Below are 25,488 nucleotides of genomic sequence, written 5' to 3' on the forward strand. Positions count from 1 at the left end.
AGAAGACGGAAGTAAAACTCTTGAATATTTCAAAATAAATTAATTTAGATTACAAGCAATACAGTTTATGTCAAAAAGAGAACAAACAACAAAAAAAAACGCGTTTATCTTCTATTTTTTTCTTTCCTTCAAAGTAAATAATGTATTAATTTAATTGAGTTAAATAAAAATACAACTAGCACAACAAATTGCTTTTAATAAAAAAAATAAATAAATATGTTCACCTCAAAAAATACCATCACAGTTGGGCTATGTGTTTTTGAACAGTAGATATTTTTATAGCCATTTTTTAATCATTTGTAATTAGATCAAAACGTTCTATTCTTCAGGTGAATATTAGGCCAAGCCCACTTATGCACCTGTACCAGGAAGTTGTTGGAGCGTACAGAGTGTGTTTGATTTGAACGCTGGAGGGGACCTATATGAAAATTAGGTTTAAAAACAACTTTCTTTTGGTCTAAAACAAGCTTAAATCTGCTGAAGGATCAGTGTTTATGGCTAAACAGCAGGTGAGTAGGCTATATGACAAATATTTGTTTGAAATAAGTTTACCTGACTAGAATCAGTGCTGATCTAATCAGAGGTATAGTGACTGTTCACAGCTCGTCTGTGTTATAGACTGTAAGTACCCAGATTTATTAAAATGTGAAATGTATCTCTTTATAGATTCTAGAAAAGATTCAATGTAGTTTTGTGAATTACTTTCCTAGGTATTCAGCGTATTCAGTTTTACATACAGGGTCAGTTTAATACTCCCTAGTTACAAGATACATTGTAAATTTAAAAGCTGACTTTAATATGCTCCTGGAGACAATTTCATAATTAACATCATGTTTTAATTGGAAAGTGATTTATAATGCAAATACTTTAAAAATGCTGTACAACATACAAGTTAATCAACTAAAATATAGATTTTAATAGTCCCTATATCCATCAGGATATGGTGTACTTTAGTTTTTATGATGAGGAGGGTATAAACAAATGTAACCAGGTACATCTTACTATTCTAGATACAAACCGTTTTGTATTTGTTTCATTTCAAATTAAACTTAATTAAAGAAATGGGCATGCTTGAGATTGTAATGTTAACATTTTATCAAACACAGATATTGCCAAAACCAAAAAAAAAGGTTAGGAGCCGTATGCTGCTGTGTCACAGCCACTGACTCTTCTTGTTTTGCAGGCTTTTCTGGTTTAGATATGAATTGTGCCTGAAGCTCCACTCGGCATGTTGTCACCTCAGAAGCTCTGCCTGTCACACACGCTTCCTGTGTTCCTGCTGCTTGGTTGCTGGACAGCAGATGGAGCTCACAATGACACAGAAGCAGGGACTTTCACACAGCTGGTCCCAGTCCCTTCCAGCAGATACATCTTGGCAAAGGAGGGGTCCAGTGCGCTCATCGAGTGTAACGTGACTGCAGGTCTAGAGGATGTTAGGTGGTACAACTCTAAAGGACTTCTCCTTGGAGACAAAGAAGGTAGGAGGATTTCATGATGAGATGCGTTATTTTGAACTATAGGTGAAGGCATTAATGTATTCTAATAAGTTGGGGGCTAACCAAAAATAAATGCTAGTTCAGTTTTCTTTGATTTATATGTATCTAAAACAACTGTACACACAACTTCAAATGAACTATAACTGATCAAAATGTCATCCATTTACAGACGGTTTTTGGCCCCTTCTGGTAAAAATGTGTAAAAAGTTTTAAATAAATTCATTGTTTAAATGCAGTCTAATAAATTCACAGTAAAAAAAAAAGCCTTTAATTTAAGTTACTGTTTTCAGTGTCATCATTAGGAAATATTAAGAATATGGCTGGAGCCACAATTACTGCGACCCGCAAAGAATTCCTGTAAGACAAATATAACCAAAGCATTTTTTTCAATTTATAATCAACTTTTTAAACTGAGTGTCAATGAATTTCTTATTAACAATTTGTGACTCGTTTCCTTGGCGTCTAAATATGACATGACACAAAGGCCCATTTCTCTTAGCCACTCCCCAAAATGATAAAGATAAGATTACATGTCATTTAAGAAAGGAAGATTTGTTCATTTTTATAACTCAGAAAATGGTCACAAGAAAGAGCTAATCGCAAAAATGTGGGAAGAAAGAAGAACAAAATCTGGAACAGTGACAAGCAAGGCTGGACGAGGGCCTAAACTTTTATTGATACCATGCAGAGTGAGGAGGATACATGGTAAAGAAGGTAAGAAACATGTAGGGTCACCAAGTCTCCATAACAACCATTAAACAATATCTACATCCCAACCTGTTTGGAAAGATGAAAGTGGCTTGTCGTTGTTTCTTTCCAAATCATAAGGTTAAATAAAAACAGAAATAGTTAGCCAGACACAATTGCTAATAGTTGTTAGCCTAGGTGTGCACAGCAGATAGCAATCTAATGGGTTAACAGACTTGCTATAGTTAGGTTGAGTGTGCAACTTCATTTTCTTTGGATTTTGCATAATTTGTCACTTCTCCTTAGTTTAGTACCTCACCATTCTCAGAGGAATATGTTTACTCTGACCAATGAATCATTCAGAAAAAGGCTCCTAAACCCATCAGAAGAACCAGTGCCATGTTAATAGTCAGACAGATTACCAAAGAACCAATTTATGCTGAGCAGGGTAGAGACAGGGTGAGACCATTTCCAATACAGCAGCTCTTATGGGGGTTTCTGGTCTACAGTGGTCAGTATCTATCAAATATGGTCCAAGGAAGGAGCAGTGGTGAACCAGTGACAGGCTCATGACAACCCAAGACTCACTGATTGAAGCGAGACTGGCTGTTGTGGTCCGATCTAACAGATCAGCTACTTAAATAGCAGAAGACAGGAATGCTGGTTCTGAAGAAAGGCTTGTGCAGTGTGTCACTGATTGCTGCAAATGGGGCTACATGGCTGCAGACCTTTTAGGTTGGAACCAGTATTCCTTGATGACTGTGGTCTCTTTCCACAAGATAATAAACCCTGCAACAAAGCAAAAGGGGTTCACAAATGGCTGGAGGAGCAGATCATTGGGTTTTAAGTGTTGACTTGGCCTACACATTCCTCAAATCTCAATCCAATTGAGCACCTTTGGATTAAACTGTACAACAATTCAGATCCATAGAGGCAGCATGTTAGAACTGACAGAACGTAAAGAATCTGCTGCTAACATCTTGGGGCTAGATACCACAGCACACCTTGAGTGGTTCAGTTTAGTTAATTCAAAAGAGGGACAAACACACTATTGGGCAGGTGGCCATAAATCCTGTATAGTAGGATGTTTCGGTCCATTGTTAGTAGCATGACCAATGTTCATATAGTAATACAGACTGCTGGTGTTTGGTTGTAAAATGTATTTTCTAACTTTAGGTGGGAAGTGGCAGATCCAGGAGAAGGGTGTCCTAAACATCACGGCAGTATCCTTTGAGGACCGCGGCCGCTACACCTGCGTCGCTTCAAGCAGCATCGGCCTCACCAAAAACTACACAGTCACTCTGCGTGTGGCCTACACAGACAGCGGCCTCGGGGTGTATTTTGTTGTGGTGTGCGTGGTGGCCTTCGCCATCACAATGATCCTCAACATGGCGCGCTTGAGCATGGTAGGCACCCACCTCAAAGAGACAGAGATGGCCATCAACGACTTCTTCCGCACTGAGGGCACAGAGAAGCTGCAGAAAGCATTTGACATTGCCAAAACCATCCCCATAGTAACCTCGGCGAAGACTGTGGAGTTTGCCAAAGTCACGCAGTTTAAGACCATGGAGTTTGCCCGCCACATTGAGGAGCTGGCATACAGCATTCCTCTTCCACCGCTCATTCTGAACTGTAGATCATTTGCAGAGGAGAACCCAGAGTGTGATCCAGCAGAACTGGCTGCAGCAGCATTCAGGAACAGGCAGGTTTTCAGCTCGCCGTGCCCTGGCAGAAACGAAGAGGAGGAGGTGTGTGTGGCAATGCTGTCGAGTGAAAGACAAAGGCATGATGGGATCTGTGAAAACGTCAAGGTGTCACTGCATACAGTAAAGGCTGATGACGAAGGTTGATGATGAAGATTACACAGATAAGCCCAACTGATGAACTCATTGGGAATTCCAGCAAAAATACATTTTTGCAGCCAGAAAGTTAGAGGTGATATGTTTGAAGATCGCATTGATCGTAGGTTTGACTTTCATCTTGAATGTAGAGATTACAATTTGTTTTAACCTTCTTATTTCTGCACAGAATGAGAGCTTAGATTCTCAAACATTTGTTAGAACTTTTTTCTTTGCTTTCAGAAATTCTTTAACTCGCCATCAGATTTACATTCTTTGTCTTTTATTTTTGCAATTTCTGCACATTTGGCTCCTTCAAACATCCTTTACTCCGTTTTGTTCCCTCTGACAGGCCGGTCAACCTTCAGACAGAATGTTGCCTTGTAATATCAGTATCTCACCACTTCCATTGTTGTCATATCACTCATGGAAAATGAGTTTTGTAAGGCTTGATTGCCATCTCACATGTCTGTTTATACAGGTCTTTGTTTGTCTAAAACCCAGTTAATAACAGGCGAGTAATTCAACTAAAGTGGAGGAACATTTTTACACAGTTTTGCAAGATGGAATCTGAAAAAACAAATGGTTGCTATGAAAAATATCTAATTTGGTTCTCAAACATGATCTACCAATAAATATTTTGATTATCTGAGAAAGAGACTTTAATTTTTATAACTAGGTTGTTTTGAATGCACATAGACAGTGATGTATGAAAGGCAAATTTGTTACTTATTGGATGTCATTTTCTATTTGACTTGAAGGCACAGACCACAATATCATACCTGGATATAGATGTTGAATATAAAGTCTAAAATATGTTTAAAAGGTAAAGGAAAGCTGAGAAACGTGGACATGTTGCATCTGCTTTGTGTCTCTGAAGGATATGAAATAAACAAATCAATGTTTTAACTAAAACATTTAAGTAATTATGAAACTGGTTTGCTGTCTACTCTTTCTGCTTCACATTGACAGAGAACAACTGAATGGTAAAGCTGTGAAAGAGCTTAGCTGAAGCCAATCTAATTTGCAGACTGATTGCTGTAAAAGTGAGGCAGATATACGTGAAGTCATTTTGATTTTGTGTTAGCTATAGTTACCTTGAAAGAAACCCATGCAGCTGTCATCACTTTGTATCAAATGGCTTCCAAATGTCTGCTAGGAAGATAAAAGAACATTTTTATCGATCATTAAAAGCTACAAGCTTAGAAGTTAAGCTGCAGCAAACAAGGCTTAGGACATCAAGTGTCAAGCAAGTTTCAGGACTGTTTTATACTAAGGACACTGCAAAAACATATTGCCACCAGGGCAGAGCTTGCTCAATATTGGCAGTGATGGTCTTGTTGCACGAAGGGCCGCAAAGAAGCCAATTAAACATAAGGACAAGAATGAAACCTAGATGGACAGCAGAAGATTGGCTTCTTCGATGAATCCTCCTGATTGTGTTGGACATTTTTTTTTTTGCCTTTTTGTTTTGTTTTTGTAACAACCAATCACAGCTCTTAGAAGACAGCGTCACACCTAGCAACTGGATCAACCACACCTCCTCACTAAGATATGAATTTCTGTCATCTGAATCGCTTTCAGCAGCTAGCTGAATCCCTCTTAAACTAAGACTCCTTGCCAGGTGGAGCCAATATGCTGTTATTAACTCCAAACATTAATGAGATAAGAATGCGTCACCATCAGTCAGGATTTGATTTAGAAATTGGAACCTTGTGTGTTTTTAACTTACTTGTGAAATGTTTCTAATTGACCTTCACAATAAAAAAATTATCCTAAAATAGTGGTAGAAATAACATCTGCCATGATGTGCAGCAGTGTAAACAAACCACATGATGGAGCTGTTGAATAATAGTTCCATGTGAGCTCCGGCACTCTCACTGCCAGTAACACTCCTCAGAATCCGGTCACATTTTTGAGTCTCACATTTAAGCCCAGTAGTATCAAAAACAGCTTAGAAAGCTATTTCAGGTAACTCGAAGTGATCTTTACATTTTACTTTATAGTCATCTATAGGCAGTCAAGGTTCAAATCCTGGGGGCATTTGTGTACTTATTATTCAATACTGAAACATATTATTGAAAACTAGACATTGCATTGACCAGTAAATATTTTCATGAAATTTGAAATTTAATAAGAGAAACTGGGAGTCAGCAGAATAATTTAAGATGTTTATGTCTACATTTAAACAGGTTTTCCAGAAATCACCTGTAATATAAAGTTGGTTAGGTTGAGAAAATAGTGAGTGTAAAAAAATACATTTTTAGGATGCATAAAGCTTGCAAAATAAACCATGGCAAACATGCTATTGGTTGCAGGTTTGCAATATCTAATTAATACAGATAGAGTAATATTGTCCAGCAAGTAAAAATTATCTTATTTTAATAATAAAACAACATGATTTGACCAAACAGTGAGTGAAATAATCTAAGCAGCACATCCACAGGATATGTGCTTATTAGTCACCTTCCTCAGTTCTCCTCATCTGGTTCTGTTCTTCCCCAGCTGCACTACATTCTCCTCATTAGTCACACCTGGCTCTCATGCCACCCATCAACCCTCCCAGTAGTTATAAGTCAGTCAGTTTCCTCACTACCTCACCAGGTTCTCCTGTTTTCCATTGTCAAGTATCTGCCATGCTGGCTTCCCTGTGTTGTCCAGTTACTTTTCTGTTTCCAGTCAGTTATTTCCTCAATTCTCCAGTGCCAGTTCCTCATTTGTTCTGTAAAGCCAGGGAAACACTTGAGACTTGCACAGTTCACAGATTTAAAATATTAGGTGTTCACATTAACAGACAGATTTTTGTGTCAAGACATGAAAGACTGGGGACCACATACTTAACAACCAGACCTGCTTGGGGATCACAGACTACAGGATTTATCAGACCAACTAAAGCCAACTGAGTGCATCAAACTCTTGCAGAAACTCTCGTGAGAGTGACAGTTTAAAGGGACAAACATACCAGTAGGTGGTGATAATATTCTGAAAATTCAGATGTTCTGTTACACTCCCCCATAAAATTAATGTGATGTAATTTAAAATATAACTTTTTTTAACAAGTGAATATGATTTGGATATGGTTGACTGTATTCTTTGCTAATACTCAAGTTGAGAGTTTGGAACATTTACTTGGAACATTAATTTGTATGATAAATAGGTTTATTCAATGTGAAAATATGACATTAGGAAATGTTAATTTGTACTTTCACTTTTATGTTCAATGTGTGAATTGTTTTGTTTATTTCAGTAAGGCCCTTCATTATTTACTGTGTTTCAGTCTTTAATATCAGTGATTCTCTGGTGTTTTTTTTTGTTTTTTTTTTCACAATGCGATTGTAATTAGTTAAGTTGTATTTTGCATTATGCCCAGTGCTGTTTTGCATTTATGCTCATAATGCTGTATAGCTACAAAAAAGATACAAAAAAAGTCAGCTCTCAGCTGAAGATGTGTCATAGCCTCTCTTTTCATTGGCTGTCCACAGCATGCTTTTGCAGTTGGGTCTGTGATCAGTTCACACTACCCAACTGCATCAGATTCGGCTTAAAAACTCAAACATGTTTGTTTGACTGCAACTAAGGTTTGGTTAGGTCAGTCCCTCTCACACACTTGCGGACTCTAGAATTAATTTCCTTTCACATTTACAGAGTTTTTTGCCTTGCCGACTGCCCACAAAAAGTGCCGACTGACACAGACATTCCCTGGCTGGGAATCTAGTGTGAAATCAGGCAAACAATTGTGTAATGTGTCCCCAGCTTAAGTCTTTTCTTAAATAAACTATCAATAATAACATTATGTTACCTCTATCTTGTCTGCGCTTTGGTCCAACTCCTTAGCAAAACATTAGAACCATTTATACATCGGGTAACTCAAAGTGCTTTACAGGAAAACAACAGGACAGAGATAATACACAAAAACATAAAATACAAAGATTTCTCATTTGACATTTTAGGACTACTGTTCTCTTCTCGCTAAAGGATTTGTCTTATCATGATAGAAAAATATATAATTTGTGTAGCAGTTGAAGACACAACCACACACCAATAAGCTGTTATCTGCACAAAGGAGGCAGCTCTGTGAGAATCACTTTCTTTGGTTTCTCCAGAGCATTTAAAACAATGTAGGTGTTTTATAAGTAAGAAACTCCAGATGACAAAGTGGAAGCTTCCACAATTGCTTGGATTAATGACAACCTGACAAAGAAACCAAAGCTTGTAAGACTAAAAGCTTGTGTGTCTGACCAAATGGTCAGCAACACCGGAGGACCACAGGGAACTGTACGCTCACCATTTATTTTCAGTCTGTACACCTCAAACCTCATGTACAAGTCACAGTTGTGCCATCTGAAAACAATACTTGAATGACTCCGCAGTTTTCAGGTGTATCCGAGATGGACAAGAGACCATGTACAGAGAACTGGTGGATCACTTTGTGGCATAGTGTGGGAACAATCACCTTATCTTTAAAGTGATAAAAAGAGAGGCTTGTGGATTTTGAAAGAGGCTGTACAAGCCAAGAACTATTTCCATCATGAGAGAAGGAGTGGAGGTGGTGGACAAGTATAAATACCTCTAGGTTCCCATTGGAAAATAGACAGAACCAGAGGCACAACAAAGAAACTCTCCACAAGAAGGAGATGACCAGACTTTACTTCTTGTATTTGCAGCAAGATGTTACATATCCAAATCTGTTGTGGAAAGTGAAATCTCCCCTGCCGTCATCTGTTGGGTTAGCAGCATCACAACCAATGACTTTGAAAAGCTCAACAACTTGATAAAGGGGTCTGGCTCTGTTTGGGTGACTGCTCCGGAAAGAAATAAACATTAAAGAAACAAACAAATTGGACAACCATCAGCATCAGCAAAGTAAAGCGACAGCAAAATAGGGCACCCCTCAAACTTTAATATGAACAATGGGATGTACAGGGGTTGGACAATGAAACTGAAACACCTGGTTTTAGACCACAATAATTTATTAGCATGGTGTAGGGCCTCCTTTTGCGGCCAATACAGCATCAATTCATCTTGGGAATGACATATACAAGTCCTGCACAGTGGTCAGAGGGATTTTAAGCCATTCTTCTTGCAGGATAGTGGCCAGGTCACTACGTGATAATAATAATGATAATAATAATTGATACTTTATTGATCCCCGAGGGGAACTTAGACCCTCTGCATTTAAGCCATCCCTTATAGGGAGCAGTGGGCTGCCGTTGTGCAGCGCCCGGGGAGCATTCTGGGGCTAAGGGTCTTGCTCAGGGACCCAGAGTGGCAATCTATGGGATACAAACCCGGCCCCTTGTGTCCCCCTCCGGAACACAAGGCACCTCCTGCTCTAACCACTAGGCCACCACTCCCCTGGTGGAGGAAAACGTTTCCTGACTCGCTCCTCCAAAACACCCCGAAGTGGTTCAATAATATTTAGATCTGGTGACTGTGCAGGCCACGGGAGATGTTCAACTTCACTATCATGTTCATCAAACCAATCTTTCACCAGTCTTGCTGTGTGTATTGGTGCAATGTCATCCTATGGCAGCGCCTTCAGGATACAATGTTTGAACCATTGGATGCACATGGTCCTCAAGAATGGTTCTGTAGTCCTTGGCAGTGACGCCCATCTAGCACAAGTATTGGGCCAAGGGAATGCCATGATATGGCAGCCCAAACCATCACTGATCCACCCCCATGCTTCACTCTGGGCATGCAACAGTCTGGGTGGTACGCTTCTTTGGGGCTTCTCCACACCGTAACTCTCCCAGATGTGGGGAAAACAGTAAAGGTGGACTCATCAGAGAACAATACATGTTTCACATTGTCCACAGCATTTGCGCTTCTTGCACCATTGAAACCAACGTTTGGCATTGGCATGAGTGACCAAAGGTTTGGCTATAGCAGCCCGGCCGTGTATATTGACCCTGTGGAGCTCCCGACGGACAGTTCTGGTGGAAACAGGAGAGTTGAGGTGCACATTTAATTCTGCCATGATTTGGGCAGCCATGGTTTTATGTTTTTTGGATACAATCCAGGTTAGCACCCAAACATCCCTTTCAGACAGCTTCCTCTTGCGTCCACAGTTAATCCTGTTGGATGTGGTTCGTCCTTCTTGGTGGTATGCTGACATTACCCTGGATACCGTGGCTCTTGATACATCACGAAGACTTGCTGTCTTGGTCACAGATGCGCCAGCAAGACGTGCACCAACAATTTGTCCTCTTTTGAACTCTGGTATGTCACCCATAATGTTGTGTGCATTTCAATATTTTGAGCAAAACTGTGCTCTTACCCTACTAATTGAACCTTCACACTCTGCTCTTACTGGTGCAATGTGCAATCAATGAAGACTGGCTACCAGGCTGGTCCAGTTTAGCCATGAAACCTCCCACACTAAAATGACAGGTGTTTCAGTTTCATTGTCCAACCCCTGTATATTTCACCATAACTTATTGCGCGCACTCAACAGATCAAATCTTGGAAAACGAAAAATGTCAGGAAGATGAGGTGGTCTCATCAATAAAAGACAATGAAAATGGACATTTCAGGTAAAGGATCAACTCTGCTGTTTGCCACATTTATTCCACTTGTAAGAAAATATAATTTGTTGTTACTTTGGTTGAATAAACAATTAGGAACTCATTAAAAGCAATAACATTTTCTTGTGGATAGGTTGAAATACGTCAGCTTTCTTTCTCACAACCATCAAGAAAGATCAAGTGTTTTATTATAATTGAATTGACATAAACTGTATTTCTTTTGAGGTGTATTGAACTCATCTTCTCTCTTAAGTGCTTTGAGATTACTTTTGTTGTAAATGGAGACTAAATAAATAGAACTGAATAAGGTTGCAGGCACTTTATCGAGCTCTCCTTGTGCAGAACCTTTTCTGTATCCAACAGTATTTTCCCAGAGGTTAATCTCAAGTAATACAGTTACTCAGTCTGCCCTACCTGTGAAAATACCAGGTTGGCCAGCAACCCAAATAACAATAACCTTGGGCCTCTGTGTTGAATAACTCCAAAAATCCATCCATCTTCCTTTTTCTATCCTCTCCAGAAGCGAGCATATCTAAACAGAATTGATTGGCACGGACAATCATCCATCATAGCGAGCCTGAGCAGGCGTTTAGAGAGAAGGGGAAGGAAGATTTTAGGGAGGAATATTTCCGATGGGCTTCAGTGTCATTGAGGTAAACTGAATGAATCGATTTGGGCTAAAAAGGATTGGCACAGAGTGAGTAAGTCAAGGAACGTTGTTGGAAAGAAAAAATCTTCCCCTGCTCTTCTAAGGATGTATGACTGATTAAGGATGCTTGTAAAAGCAAATGAAGTTAGCATGCTGCAAATTTGGGCCTCTTCAGATTAAATTGCTCATAAAATTAGGTTAGAATAAGGCTGCTGCTAATTTGATTTCATTTGCAATGAACTGGAAAAAACAAGACAAGGAGAAAACATGATGAGTCGCATGAGACAATGAGAGAAGAGCTCATCATCGAGGTCTTTAGGACTCCATGCAGATGATTGGATCTGCTGTTCAGCCTGTTAACCTAACACTTCAATTCTTCTCTTCAAAGGCCTGATCACAAATGACTAACCTATTAGGACAAACAAAGTGTTCTTATAGCTTTGAGTTGTTTGAATACTGAAGGAGAAACAATCTAAAAATGTTTTTTTCTTTCTCACCATTATGTGTTTATCACAGCAGCTTCAAGAGATTTTCCCTTCCAAATCTCACTAATGTTTGTTGCGAAAACCCAACACAAGTTGTCACTAATATATCACATTCATGTTATTTTGAGATGGAAATGTGCCAGGTCTCACAGTAGACTGTGAATGCCAGGAGAATGCAGAAAGCTACACTGCTTCCAAGAATAGCTCAATGGATCATTGGTTCGTACAGAGAACAATGACCTATAATTAAATCTGAGGAATGTAATAATTCCAGGAGGACGTTTTGAAATGATTTTCATGTGCAAAAATACAAAGGAGCTCCAACAAAGGAGCTTTGATATTTGTACCAGACTGACATTTTTTTTTTCAGCGTCAACATTTTCAGCATATTTTAGGGTGAAGCTGCTAAACTCTGTATGCTACTTTTCATTTTTACATTACTTGCAGTTTTTAGTGCCATTATCTTTGTGTTCTCTGTTCTGTTTTTCATTCCACAAAAGCTTTTGATCGTCATAAAATGTTGCCCTGGCCCTGTAACTTCTATATTTACCAGTGCTTTTGATGGACAGAGACGATTCCCGGACCAGTGCATGTGTGCTTTTCTGTGACTCCTGTCTGTGTTCTGAACCTCTCCTGTTAATCGGGAGTGGACCCTTTACACCGTTGCCACGTTTGCTCAGTATTGCTCATTGCTGCAAAGTCAATTAGTTGATGCAACTGGCTTTGTTCTAATAGATAGATACCATTTTACCAACTGGAATAATCTGTTCCAGTCATATTGTACTGTAATTTACATTAGACTGGACTTTATGTAATTTAATCTGAATTTGACAGTATCACTATATTGAATCAGCTTGGCTTTTGTTTAACTATTATTATGAACTGGACCTGTTGGTTGTGGTAAGTACTTTCTGACATTTGGTGTTATATAAATAAACTGAATTGACAACTGTATCATCAATTTAAAAACGTAATTCCTGAAGGGAACTTCTGATGAAACCTTTTAAAGGAGAACTGGGGAGCTGACACAACCCTTATGAGTGCCTAAGCTAATGCAGTGGGGAGAACAACTATTTGATACACTGCCGATTTTACAGGTTTTGCCACTTGCAAAGCATGTAGAAGTCTTTATCATAGGTACTCTTCAACTGTGAGTGACGGAATCTGAAACAAAAATCCAGAAAATCTCATTGTGAAAAACAAATCTTTGCTTGCTGGCTGCACGGTGGTAGCACTGTTGCCTTGTAGTAAGAAGGTCCTGGGTTTGACTCCCAGCCGGGGGTCTTTGTTCTCATGGTTTCTCACCGGGTACACTGGCTTCCTCCCACAGTCCAAAAACATGACTGTTAGGTTAACTGGTCTCTCTACATTGCCCTTAGGTGTGAATGAGTGTGTAGTTGTTTATCCTGTGTGCGTCTGTGTTGCCCTGCGATGGACTGGCGACCTGTCCAGGGTGCACCCCGCCTCCCGCCCATAAACTGCTGGAGATAGGCACCATCTCCCCCGCGACCCACGATGGAAGAAGAGGTAGAAAATGACTGACTGACCTTTGTTTGCTATTCCAGATATTAGGCGTTTCCTGTAGTTCTTGATGAGGTTTGCACGAACTGCTGCATGGATTTTGGACCACTCCTCCATACAGATCTTCTCTGGATCCTTCAGGTTTTGGGGCTGTCGCTGGGCAAGACGGACTTTCAGCTCGCTCCAAAGATTTTCAATTGGGTTCAGGTCTGGAGGCTGGCTAGGCCACTTCCGAACCTTGAGATGCTTCTTACGGAGCCACTCCTTAGTTGCCCTGGCTGTGTGCTTCACCCTTCTTCAATGCTCTTACTGAGAGAAGGAGGTTGTTGGCAAATATCTCCTGATACATGGCCCTAACCATCCTCCCCTCAATATGGTGCAGTCGTCCTGTCCCCTTTGCAGAAAAGCATCCCCAAAGAATGATGTTTCCACCTCCATGCTCCATGCTAGGGATGGTTTTCTGGGGGATGTACTCATCCTTCTTCTTCCTCCAAACATGGCGAGTGGAGTTTAAACCGAAAAGCTTTATTTTTGTTTTATCGGGCCACATGACCTTCTCCCATTCCTCCTCTGGATAATCCAGATGGTCATTGGCAAACCTTAGCAGGCCTGGACATGCTCAAGCCTGCTTAAGCCCTACTCATGCGCTGGCTTGAGCAGGGGGACCCTGTGTGTGTTGCAGGATTTTAATCCATGACGGCGCAGTGTGTTACTAATGGTTTTCTTTGACTGTGGTCCCAGCTCTCTTCAGGTCATTGACTAGGTCCTGTTGTAGAGTTCTGTGCTGATCCTTCACCTTCCTCATGATCATTGATGCCCCACGAGGTAAGATCTCGCATGGAGCCCCAGACCGAGGGAGATTGACCATAAACTTGAACTTCTTCAATTTTCTTTAAGTTGCCCCAACAGTTGTCACCTTCTCACCAAGCTGCTTGGCTATTTTCCTGTAGCCCATCCCAGCCTAGTGCAGGTTTACTATTTTATCCGTGATGTCCTCACACAGCTCTCTGGTCTTGGCCGTTGTAGAGAGGTTGGAGTTTGTTTGATTGAGTGTCTTTTGTACAGATAACGAGATCAAACAGGTGCAGTTAATACAGGTAATGAGTAGAGAACTGGAGGGCTTCTTAGAACTAGCAGGCCTGTGAGAGCCGGGATTCTTACTGGTTGTTAGGTGATCAAATATCTATGTCATGCAATAAAATACAAATTAATTACTTGCATTTTTGTTTTAGATTCCTCACTCATAGTTGAAGAGTACCTATGATAAAAATTAAAGACTTCTAGATGCTTTGCAAGGTGGAAAACCTGCAAAATCTGCAGTGTATCAAATACTTGTTCTCCCCACTGTAGGTTCCAGATTCTAAGGAATACAAACCTAATATTTAAAATTTAGACTATTTAGACGTACTAAAAAACAAAATATTCAAAGTAAAAGTAGTGTCCAAAGTCATGCTTAGATAACCTTCAACAAAAACATGCACACTGAACTGTTAAAGGCAGGGTTAAGGTCTTGGGCTGCAGCAGAGCACACATGCTAACAAAGGGATAGGGGACATTTAGGATGACCTGCTTCTCTGCAGATTCTTGCTTCTACAAACTCCCCATCTGTCAAAGACTAATGGAAAATAATAGCGGTAGCAACATCCAACAGGCTCAAAGCCGAATGAGGTTAAGATACTGAGGTCATGTCCGCCACCGTGTCTTTGTTTCATTTTACAGATACAAACATTACAGAGCAAAAATATTCACATTTATTGTATGCTTTTATTTTTATTGTACCATTTCAGAATAAAACATAAGGCATTGCCCAAATTCAGCTTGAGTTCAGTAATTAAAGTCCATTTCATTTTAATTACATTTCCGTTTCATCCAGTTAAATCTAATTAGTTACAAAGTGAATCCAACAACAACCAATTCTGAACCAGTTCTGTCTAGTCTATTTAAATTAGTTGAGTGCAATCTGATTCATGGAAACAGTCCTATGAAAAAATTAGGAATTAGAACAAATCTAGGGCATCCCATTAAATATTCGTTTCTTCATTAAGAAATTTTCACATATTGTTTATTTATCCATGGAAAATAAAGTGATTACACTTAAACAGCAAAAACCTTCTATTACTCATTAAACAAAATATATAAACAAATTGTGTTTTCCAGCTGAAATTTAGGACACCTACCTGCTAGTATCTAGTCTTACCTCTTTTGGCTGAAGTAGCTTAAGCGAGATGGTTCTTGCAGTCTCTGACTGAGGAAGCCTGCCAAACTTATCATTTTCACCTGTGAGATACTTAAAGAGTTTCTTGCATGTAAACCATCTTTTATATCACCCCTCAGCATCTCTATGAATGCAAGATCTGAGTTTTGACTAGGCCCAGGATTTTCCAATTTGTAATTTCTTGCCCAGTCTTTGATGGATTGGATTTTTGTTATATTGCAGGTTCCTGTTCTGCTTCAGCTTTATAATTTAATTATTTTTTATATTACTTATCTGTCAGTTATGCCCTCAACAAAATTTCTATTGCTTTTATTCAAGTGCAGTGCTGAAGGCTTTCTGTGCTTGCTGCTGAGAACAGGGAGACTAGGTTATGTACTTTCTGAGGGACTGCACTGCATTTTATACCCACCCCCCAATGCGCAGGGTGCCATTCCTGCATGAACCGCCAATATGAACTGCTCTCAGTTGTATAACATAACTAAACTGGATTAAACTGAAATGAATTCGAATGAGTTTTATTGACCTGATTTAAATATGTTTTATACACTCACCGGCCACTTTATTAGGTACACCTTGCTAGTACCGGGTTGGACCCCTTTTTGCCTTGAGAACTGCCTTAATCCTTGGTGGAATAGATTCAACAAGGTACTGGAAACATTCCTCAGAGAGTTTGGTCCATATTGACATGATAGCATCACACAGATGCTGCAGATTTGTCGGCTGCATCCATGATGAGAATCTCCCGTTCCACCACATCCCAAAGGTGCTCTATTGGATTGAGATCTGGTGACTCTGGAGGCCATTTGAGTACAGTGAACTCATTGTCATGTTCAAGAAACCAGTCTGAGATGATTTGTGCTTTATGACATGGCGCGTCATCCTGCTGGAAGTAACCATCAGAAGATGGGTACACTGTGGTCATAAAGGTTCGACGTGTTGTGCGTTCAAAATACTTCTCTGCATGCTTTGGTTGTAACAAATGGTTATTTGAGTTGCTGTTACCTTTATATCAGCTTGAACCATTCTTCTCTGATCTCTGGCATCAACAAGGCATTTGCACCCACAGACATGCTGTTCACTGGATATTTTCTCTTCTTCGGACCATTCTCTGTAAACCCTAGAGATGGTAGTGCTTGAAAATCCCAGTAGATCAGCAGTTTCTAAAATACTCAGACCAGCCCGTCTGGCACCAACAACCATGCCACGTTCAAAATCACTTAAATCACCTTTCTTCCCCATTCTGATGCTCGGTTTGAACTGCAGCAGATTGTCTTGACCATGTCTACATGCCTAAATGCAATGAGTTGCTGCCATGTGATTGGCTGATTAGAAGTTTGCGTTAACGAGCAGTTGGACAGGTGTACCTAATAACGTGGCCGGTGAGTGTATATTAGAGTTGATTGTACATGAACTCAATTAAAATGGATAAAATAAAAAATTACTCAATAAAACTGAAATAAAATAAAGTAAGCTAAATCCAAATCCAGATTCAGTTATACCTTAATCATGCTGAAATAAATTAGTCTCAGTTGAATCACAATATAAATGTATTTGGATTGACTATATTTAAATGAAATAGACTCACTTGGAGTTTATAGGTGTTATTAAATTGAACTAAACTGAATTGATATTGGATTGGATAATAACTGAGCTGAATTTGACCTTATTGAAATGAACTGAACTCAACTGTTCACATTCTACATGTACATGGTTGGAGGTAGATTTTTTGTTAATTGGGGAACTGAGTCAAAGGAGACATGAACATACACAAAATCACCTGGTCAGCGATAAACTTTGAAATGAAAGAATAGTTGAAAACAGCAATGCCACTTTATGAAGTCCAACAGGTTCATTAAAGGATGTCTCCAAGCAGCCAATATATTTACCATCATAACAGAAGAAAAGGTTCAAGATCAAAAGCCTGTCTAAAAAGGAAAATTAACATAAACAGTGTCTGTTTAAATCTAAAACTATGAGTCAATTCTACAAAAAAACAACCTGGATAACTTGGGCCTTATTAGAAAAACTTTAAAAACCAGAAGAAAACTTGCAGTTTAAGAGCAAAGGGCTTTGTGTGACTAAAACAGTGCTTTCAGCCTTCAGATTCACGTTTCACCGAGATCTTACAGATCTGAGCAAATATTTGCATCCTACTGTATTTAACCTGGGTGTTTGCTAATGCTTTCTTTCTGTTAAAGTTTAATATAAAAATATAATTGCTGAAATCTTTAATTGGGTCCTTCCATGCCAACTAGTGCCGTACATGTGACAAACTCAAAGACTTTACAGGTTAAACCAATGTGATAATTAAGCAGCTAAAAGTGTACCATCTTAACAGTTATATTTCTTAGTTTAGGTAAAATCTTTGTTAAATGCTTATGCACTGCTTGTGGAAAATAAAATCAAGTAAATAAAATCTAAAAGTGCAAGACTTTCACATAAAATGTATGTTTACAACTGTTTTTTAAATATTTGAAGACAAGGTAAGGTACCTCTTTAAGGTAAGTTTAAGAAAAAAAATCACTTGAAGGAGATAGTAAATTAGAACAGGAAATTGCCTCTATTAAGCTCTCTGGATTTAAGCTCTCTGGATTGAAGCTCTCCAGCAGCTTGATTTCCTGGAACTGCAAACAGCATGTTAGAAGCTATAATTTCGACCATCATGCAAGCCTACCTGGACCGTACTTAAGTGCCTTAAATTAAGGCTCTATGTTAGGGTGAAATTGCCAAAGAGATGCCTTTTTTCCACTCTGATTCTTCAAATGAACAAAATCAATTGTAAGTTCTGTGGTGCCTTTTTCTTCACTTCCTTTCACAATTTCAGTCAAGGATGGCTGTGGTACTGTAGATCTCACTTGCCTGTTTTGCCATTTATTATTCATCCAATCTGAAAATCCACAGGCTTCACATCCGGCTTATTTCTAGGCGGCAGGCATCACAAGATGCTGGCTTGTCAGAATTATTCATATTTCAAGCTCATTTGACTTTCAGTTCTTTTTGAATATGAAGAGAAGTGTAAAGTCAAAAATTGGGGACTACATCTGTGATGTAAAAAACATCTCAAAGGAACCACAGTCAAAATACCGGTACTCCTAGACATGTCTGCAGCTTTTTTAAAGCATTGGATGAACAGGATACTGTTGTGAGATGTTTTTGCTGAGGGATGTCCAATTCTGGGCATCAAGGGCTGGTGTCCTCTATGATTTAAATTGTTTCCCAGGTTCAACACACCTGAATCGAATGAATGAGTCATAGCCAGATGTCTCCAGACGTTTATGGAATTCTGAGTAGATTATTAAGTCATTTGAATCAGCTATGTTGGAGCAAGGACACCAGCCAACAGGAATCGTAACTTGGTCCTATACTAGGAAGGAGGGTCAGCCTATCAATTTGTTTAAAGATATCCAGTTAAACCAAACCTGACATTGGATATTGCGTGAGGTAGTACAAAGCTGGTTATCAATTTGTTAATTCTACCCCAAGGTTACTGACTCTACAGGCACATTAAAAAAAATTTAATATTGTGAAAAAGTTTAATATTCTTTGCCACTCATTTCATAAAGTGAAACATTTTTGTATCGATTCATTACACATAGATTAAATATTTCAAGCCTTAATGTGTAATTTTGATGATCATGACAAAAATCTGTCTCTCAGAAAACTAGAATATAACATAGGATCATTAAATAAATAAATAGAAATGTCAGACTTCTGAAAAAAATGTCAATTTCTTTGCACTGAATACTTGGATGGGGCTCCTCTTGCATGATTTACTGCATCAGTGCGGTATGATATGGAAGCAATCTGCCTGTGGCTCTGCTGAGTGTGGTCCGGTACCAAGTCCTGTTAGAAAATTTAATTAGCATCTCCATAAAGCTTGTCTGCAGAGGGAAGCATGAAGTGCTCTAAAATGTTCCAGTAGATAACTGCATTGACTCTGGACTTCAGAAAACCAAGTGGACCAACACCAGCAGATGACATGGCACCCTAAATCATCACTGATTGTGGAAAGATGCTGGACTTCAATCAAAAGGGATTCTGTGCTTCTCCACTCTTCCTCCAGACTCTGGGACCTTGATTTCCAAATGAAATGCAAACTTAACCTTATCTAAAAGAGGACTTCATTTCTCACTCTTCTCCATAAATAAAAACAAAGTAGAAAAAATCTTCCAAACAAATCGATGGACATGTTGGTTTTGATGTAGTAATACGTGACGTTGTGATAGTTCTAAGAGTTATCAGTGCATGTTATTGTAATGGCCGATCAGTTGGGAGTGTGGGGTTGTATAGGGTTGGATCTAGAGGTGATGGAGGTCACAGCTGGGGAAAAAAAGCTGCAATGGATTTCATTGGTCTGTGACGTTTGCCTGATGATAGTTCAAATAGAGGGTGACTGGGATGAAAAGTATCTGAAATGATGCTTTCTTCGTTAGACAATGTTTTGAGATCTTCTGTGTGTGGAAGCCCTAACCCCACCCCACACTGTTCAGTCTTCTGCTTATAGTGTAGACACTTTTTTCTCTGCCGCCTTGCATGTTTCATACATCATGATGCACTTTGTAAGGAGACCTTCAATGGTGGTTTCAAAGCATCATGTCACAAAGCTTAAATCATTTCTGCAGATTTTCTGCACATAAACTGCTAATACATCCTGCAGGAAAAAACTGACTTTTCTAAGAGGAACTGAATACCTTTTTACATAAAATAAGAGTGAAGTACCTTTAAGGTTTGTTGCAATGTGACAAATGCAAAGAACTTTAAAGAGAGAAATTAATTATTATTGTCTCAGAATCAGTCTCTCCCCATGGAGGGGTCTCTTTATCTCCCCTCCAAGGGGAGATAAAGAGGTTGCATCAATTTTTAGAATAACAGGGTAAAACAGAAAGAAATTAATTGTTTGAATATTGAATCCATGTAAATACTAATTGATTAGACTATGGTAATTGTTCCCCCTTACCAGCATTTCATTTCCAGATAGCAGTCTTTAATTTATGCACATCTTCACCACATTGTTCGTTGTTAACCTGGTTGTGCCAATTTTACTTATTTCTGTCCCATCAGACTGGCTGAGCTAGTAGAGGCACTCCATAAATATAAAAGCACAAGCTCTCTGTCAGGTATGTTCTTCCTCACTTTAAATTGTATCCTGATGCTTTCTAAGACAAACTTTGCAGCTAACTACATTCCACCCATGCAGTCAGTCCTTGGAGAGTAACGACTGTAAGGACTTAGGTTGACAGGACAGTTAAATTAGATGACTCAGCCGTTCTCTCTGCCGCATGGCTCAACTTTGCGGGCCAGAGACTCTTTCTCAGGCATAGACTTGGGTAATTTACTGAGTGGCAGACTCCCTATAAATATGTAATAATGAAGCTTATGAAATATTTATTGACCATCTTCTTCCTTTATCTTTATTCAGTCAGGTGGGATGTGCTCCTTTGTGAGCGTCCCGGATGACATTACTTTAATGGTTACAAGTTCCCATTCAAGCCTCCTGTTCGTTTTAGAGGTTTTAGCTCAGGTTACATTTACATAAGTCAGCCAAAGCAAGCCCTTAGTCCTGGAAGTCCCCGGCTGTGCAGCATTAATTTAGTGGTGCCATGGGAGCTGCATGGCAATACCATTTTGTCACATTCAGGTCATGGCAACCGGCAAGTCAGTTTTACAGTCTGTGCTCAATCTTCTAAGCATGACACATTGCAAATATGTTTACTATGCATGAGTGTTTGCACTGGCGTGACAGACAAACCCCAAATTTTACATATGTATTCTATAGTTCCACTGTTTAAGTGGAAAGCTATTAAAGCATTTCTGACTTCTTGTTGCTTTACATAATTAATTAATTAAATATATTAGTATGATTTCTAAAAGAATACTATTTTCTTTAGTACACTAAATACGATATAATCATTCAATGTACAATTGAAGCGTTAATATTGGGATTCTGTGTCATGACTGATGAAATTGAGGACCCAAATGCAGAGAGGAGACAGGAGGCAGGCAGGTGAGAATAAACAGTTTTAGCTTAGAAAATGAGGAAAGTTCAAAACATACAACAACAGGAAGAGCTGACACTTGACTGAAGAAGCCAAGAAGTATTCATATTGGGGAGCCTACTTATTACAAAGCTAGGCAGGTGAGTTAATGAGCAAATTAGAGTACAGGGAATACATGGAGCTGAGACACTGAGAAAAGGTAACTAATTGACGCAGAGAACACAGAAAGAACTTAAATAAATACAAAAGATCATAGAGTGAAATAGTTCAAGGCTTTATTTCTTGTAATGTTGATGATTATGGCTTACAGATAATGAAAACCCAAACTCCTGTGTTTCAGAAAATTAGAATATTACATAAGATCAATAGAGAAAACAATATTGTAAACAGAAATGTCAGGGTTCTGAAAAGCATGTCCATTTCTATCCACTCAATACTTGGGGCTCCTTTTGCATGAATTGTGGCATCAAGGCGGCATGGCATGGAGGTGATCAGCCTGTGGTTCTGTTGAGGTGAAGCCCAGGTTGTTTCAGATTATTGGATTGTTGGGTCCAGTGTCTCTCATCTTCCTCTTAGCAGAACTCCATAGATTCACTGAGGGGTTCAGGTCAGGTCAGTTTACCGGAAATTAACGTCTCCATAAAACTTGTCAGCAGAAGGACGCATGAAGTGCTCTAAAATGTCCTGGTAGATGGCTGTGTTGACTAACATGACACCCCAAATCATCAGTGACTGTCAAAATTTCACACTGGACTTCAAGCCAGGAGCTTCTCACTGCAAGGCAGCAGTGCTACCAACTGCGCCACCAAGCAGCCCCTTTCCATTCAATTTCTACAAATACAGTATTTAACTTTTCACAATAATGCAATTTTTTGACACACACAATATTGGGTTTTTATTATCTGTAAGCCATAATCATTAATATTACAAGAAATACAGCCTTGACATATTTTACACTATGTGTAATGACTATAATATATGATTTTTACTTTCAGAAATGAGTAACAAAAAATATGAAACATTTTTAACAATATAAATTTTTTGTTGAGCTGTTCTTGTATTAACCAAAGGGAAAAAGCCAAACACTAACAGATGAGTCTAAACCAAAACAAAATAGGAGGACTCCAAAGGACTCCAAAGTACTTTCCACTACAATCAGTCACATTCACACACTGACAGTAGTGGGCCACATTGTAGCAACAGCTGCCCTGGGGGAGACTGACAGAAACAGGGTGCCATCCAATCTGTGCCACTGGGCCCTCTGACCACCATCAGCAGGCAAGGCAGGTGAAGTATCTTAGCCAAGGACACAATGACTGAGACGGACGGAGCAGGGGTTCAAACTGGCAACCCACAAGCTACAGGATGAACCTCTAAGCCACTATCGCCCCATAAGTAAGTAAAAAAACTCAACACATAGGAGTAAAAAAAAAAACACAAAACCAACATACCAAATATCATGACAGTCTGAAAATAACCATATCTTCATAGTGTTTCTGTCATTCCTATCATGTAGTGTGTAATTCAGGCTCCCAGCCAAACAATTTATCATTCAGACAGAAAGATTGTTAATAGTTTTAACACTTCATTGAATGAGACTGATATAATTTTTAATGCATAGATATAATTAAGTAGTCAATCAGTTACCACAGTAACTGACCACGGTTTATGAGGCTCACCACTTCCTTACATATTGATGCTACCCTTCCATACCTTTTGTATGTAAGCCTTAGTAAGACATCATCAATATCCATTTACTAAATTAACATCTTTTTAATATAGACTTTTATTTCTCAGTATGTATCTCCATTTGGGTTTAAAGAAAAGCTCTAAAGCATGACAGTTGTTTGTCTATTCCTCCTTCCGCTTTCTTTTCCTAATGTTCAACAAGAAGTAAGGCCCTCCTGTTCAGTCCAGTGGCTTGACCTTCTTGGTAGCCCCTAGCAGAAAACATTTCCAGGACTTAGAATTTCATGTTCATTTTGTTGATTTGTGCTTTAAGTATTTCATGCATCGTTTTTTTATGCATTGGTTAAGATTCTGATTTGAGTTGTATCAGCTTCTACATGTTTGCCTTCAACCATATCAGAAGATGATGATACTTCCTTTGCCACCCCCTTCTACCTGTGTGTCTCAAGAAGTCAGGTGAAGAGACAACTGGAGAGACTGAATAGGAATAAGGCTGCAGGTCCAGATCATGTCAGCCCTAGAGTCCTGCAGGCCTGTGCAGAGCAGCTCTGTGGGATTCTGCAGCACCTCTTCAACCTTAGCCTGGCCCAGAAGAAGGTTCTTGTGTTGTGGAAGACCTCCTGTCTTGTTCCAGTACCAAAGAAAACTCACCCATCAGTCCTCAATGACTATAGACCTGTTGCCCTGACATCTCACATCATGAAGGTCCTAGAGAGACTCCTGTTGGCCCACCTGAGTAAGCAAACAGTAAACCATCAGGACCCCCTTCAGTTTGCTTATCGCTGTGGAGTTGGAGTTGAAGATGCCATCATACATCTGCTTCAACAAACCCACTGTCATCTGGACAAAGCCAGCAGCACTGTGAGGATCATGTTCTTTGATTTCTCCAGCGCATTTAACACAATCCAACCTGATTTGCTTTGTCAGAAACTCCAGAAGACTCAGGAGGAGGCCTCAACAATCTCCTGGATCAAAGACTACCTGACAAACAGACCACAGTTTGTGAGACTGAAGGGTTGTGAGTCTAACCAGGTAGTCAGCAGCACAGGAGCACCACAGGGGACTGTACCCTCACCATTCCCTTTCACTCTGTACACCTCAGACTTCCAGTACAAAACAGACTCCTGTCATCTGCAGAAATACTCAGATGATTCTGCTGTCGTGGGGTGGATCAGAGATGGACAAGAAGCTGAGTACAGGAAGGTGGTGGACCGCTTTGTGGCATGGTGTGGAAACCATCATCTTATTTTGAACATGACTAAAACAAAGGAGATGATTGTAGATTTTAAGAGAAACAGGAATAAGTCAAAAACTATTTCCATCATGGGAGAAGAGGTGGAGGTGGTGGAGGAGTATAAATACCTTGGTGTTCACCTGGACAACAGACTAGAGTGGAGATGCAACTGTGAAGCCATCTACAAGAAGGGACAGAGCAGACTGTACTTCTTGAGGAAGCTTAGGTCCTTTGGTGTTTGCAGCAAGATGCTGCATATCTTCTATAAGTCTGTTGTGGAGAGTGTGATCTCTTCTGCTATCATCTGCTGGGGAAGCAGCATCAGAGCCAGGGATTTTAAAAAACTCAACAAGCTGATAAAAAAGGCTGGTTCTGTTCTGGGGACTCCTCTGGAACCTCTGGAGATCATTGTGGAAAGACGGATTCTTCATAAAATGAAGAACATTATGGATAACCCTGAGCATCCTCTTCATGAGACTGTCCTACAACAACAGAGTGTCTTCAGTCAGAGGCTTTGTCAGATCTGCTGTAAGACGGAGCGCTACAGGAGATCCTTCCTACCCACAGCCATCAGCATCTACAACGGCTCTTTGAAGAAACCTTCATAATATGAGCTGCAACAACATTTAATTTCCCTTTGGGATTAATAAAGTATTTTTGAATTGAATTGAATTGAATTAAATTCTTTATAATTACCAATATGGTTTTAGGAAGAATAAATCCACATATATGGCTTTGCTTCATCTGGTCGACAATGTTACCTCAGCACTTGAAAAATAATGAATTCTCTTGTAGTATTTTTATTAATATAGTGAAAGCGTTGATACTGTGAATCATCAAATCTTAATAGCAGAAACTTTATAAATATGGATTTCATGGTATTGTGTACAAATGGTTAAATAGTTATATTTGTAACAGGTAGTACTTTGCCAGTTTCAAGGGTTGCAATTCTAACAGAGCCACAATACTTTTGGAGTTTCTCAAGGCTCCATCCTTGGTCCATTGTTATTTTTGATTTACATAAATGACTTATCAAATGTTTCCAATGTTCTTTCACTAATTATGTTTGCTGATGATACAACCCTGCTTATTTCTCATTCACATTTTGATTCAATTTTGAAAAAAGCTAATCTTGGCTTGAGTGTCTATGC

General features: G+C 39.3%; 1 protein-coding gene and 1 long non-coding RNA gene across 2 annotated transcripts; one reads left to right on the top strand and one right to left on the bottom strand.

Moving 5' to 3' along the window:
- Positions 1 to 373: 373 nt before the first annotated feature.
- On the top strand, positions 374 to 4,955 carry LOC124876073 (microfibrillar-associated protein 3-like). The gene is made up of 3 exons (XM_047378564.1): positions 374 to 509; positions 1,184 to 1,478; positions 3,360 to 4,955. The coding sequence occupies exons 2-3, from the start codon at positions 1,229 to 1,231 to the stop codon at positions 4,031 to 4,033; spliced, it is 924 nt and encodes a 307-aa protein (XP_047234520.1). The 5' UTR covers positions 374 to 509; positions 1,184 to 1,228; the 3' UTR covers positions 4,034 to 4,955.
- LOC124876074 lies at positions 4,277 to 7,211 on the bottom strand. Its single transcript, XR_007040202.1, has 3 exons — positions 6,488 to 7,211; positions 5,119 to 5,176; positions 4,277 to 4,383 (listed from the first exon to the last, which is right to left on the bottom strand). It is a non-coding gene; the product is annotated as an uncharacterized LOC124876074 (long non-coding RNA).
- Between the last annotated feature and the right edge of the window lie 18,277 nt (positions 7,212 to 25,488).

Source organism: Girardinichthys multiradiatus, chromosome 11, assembly GCF_021462225.1.
Source record: "Girardinichthys multiradiatus isolate DD_20200921_A chromosome 11, DD_fGirMul_XY1, whole genome shotgun sequence".
Classification (NCBI taxonomy): Eukaryota; Metazoa; Chordata; class Actinopteri; order Cyprinodontiformes; family Goodeidae; genus Girardinichthys; species Girardinichthys multiradiatus.

What these genes read in the sequence shown, in the direction of transcription:
- LOC124876073 (XM_047378564.1), top strand. Translation starts at nt 1,229, where the DNA reads ATGTTGTCACCTCAGAAGCTCTGCCTGTCACACACGCTTCCTGTGTTC. An exon ending in TCTCCTTGGAGACAAAGAAG is followed by an intron (nt 1,479 to 3,359) that starts GTAGGAGGATTT and finishes TTCTAACTTTAG; the next exon opens with GTGGGAAGTGGCAGATCCAG.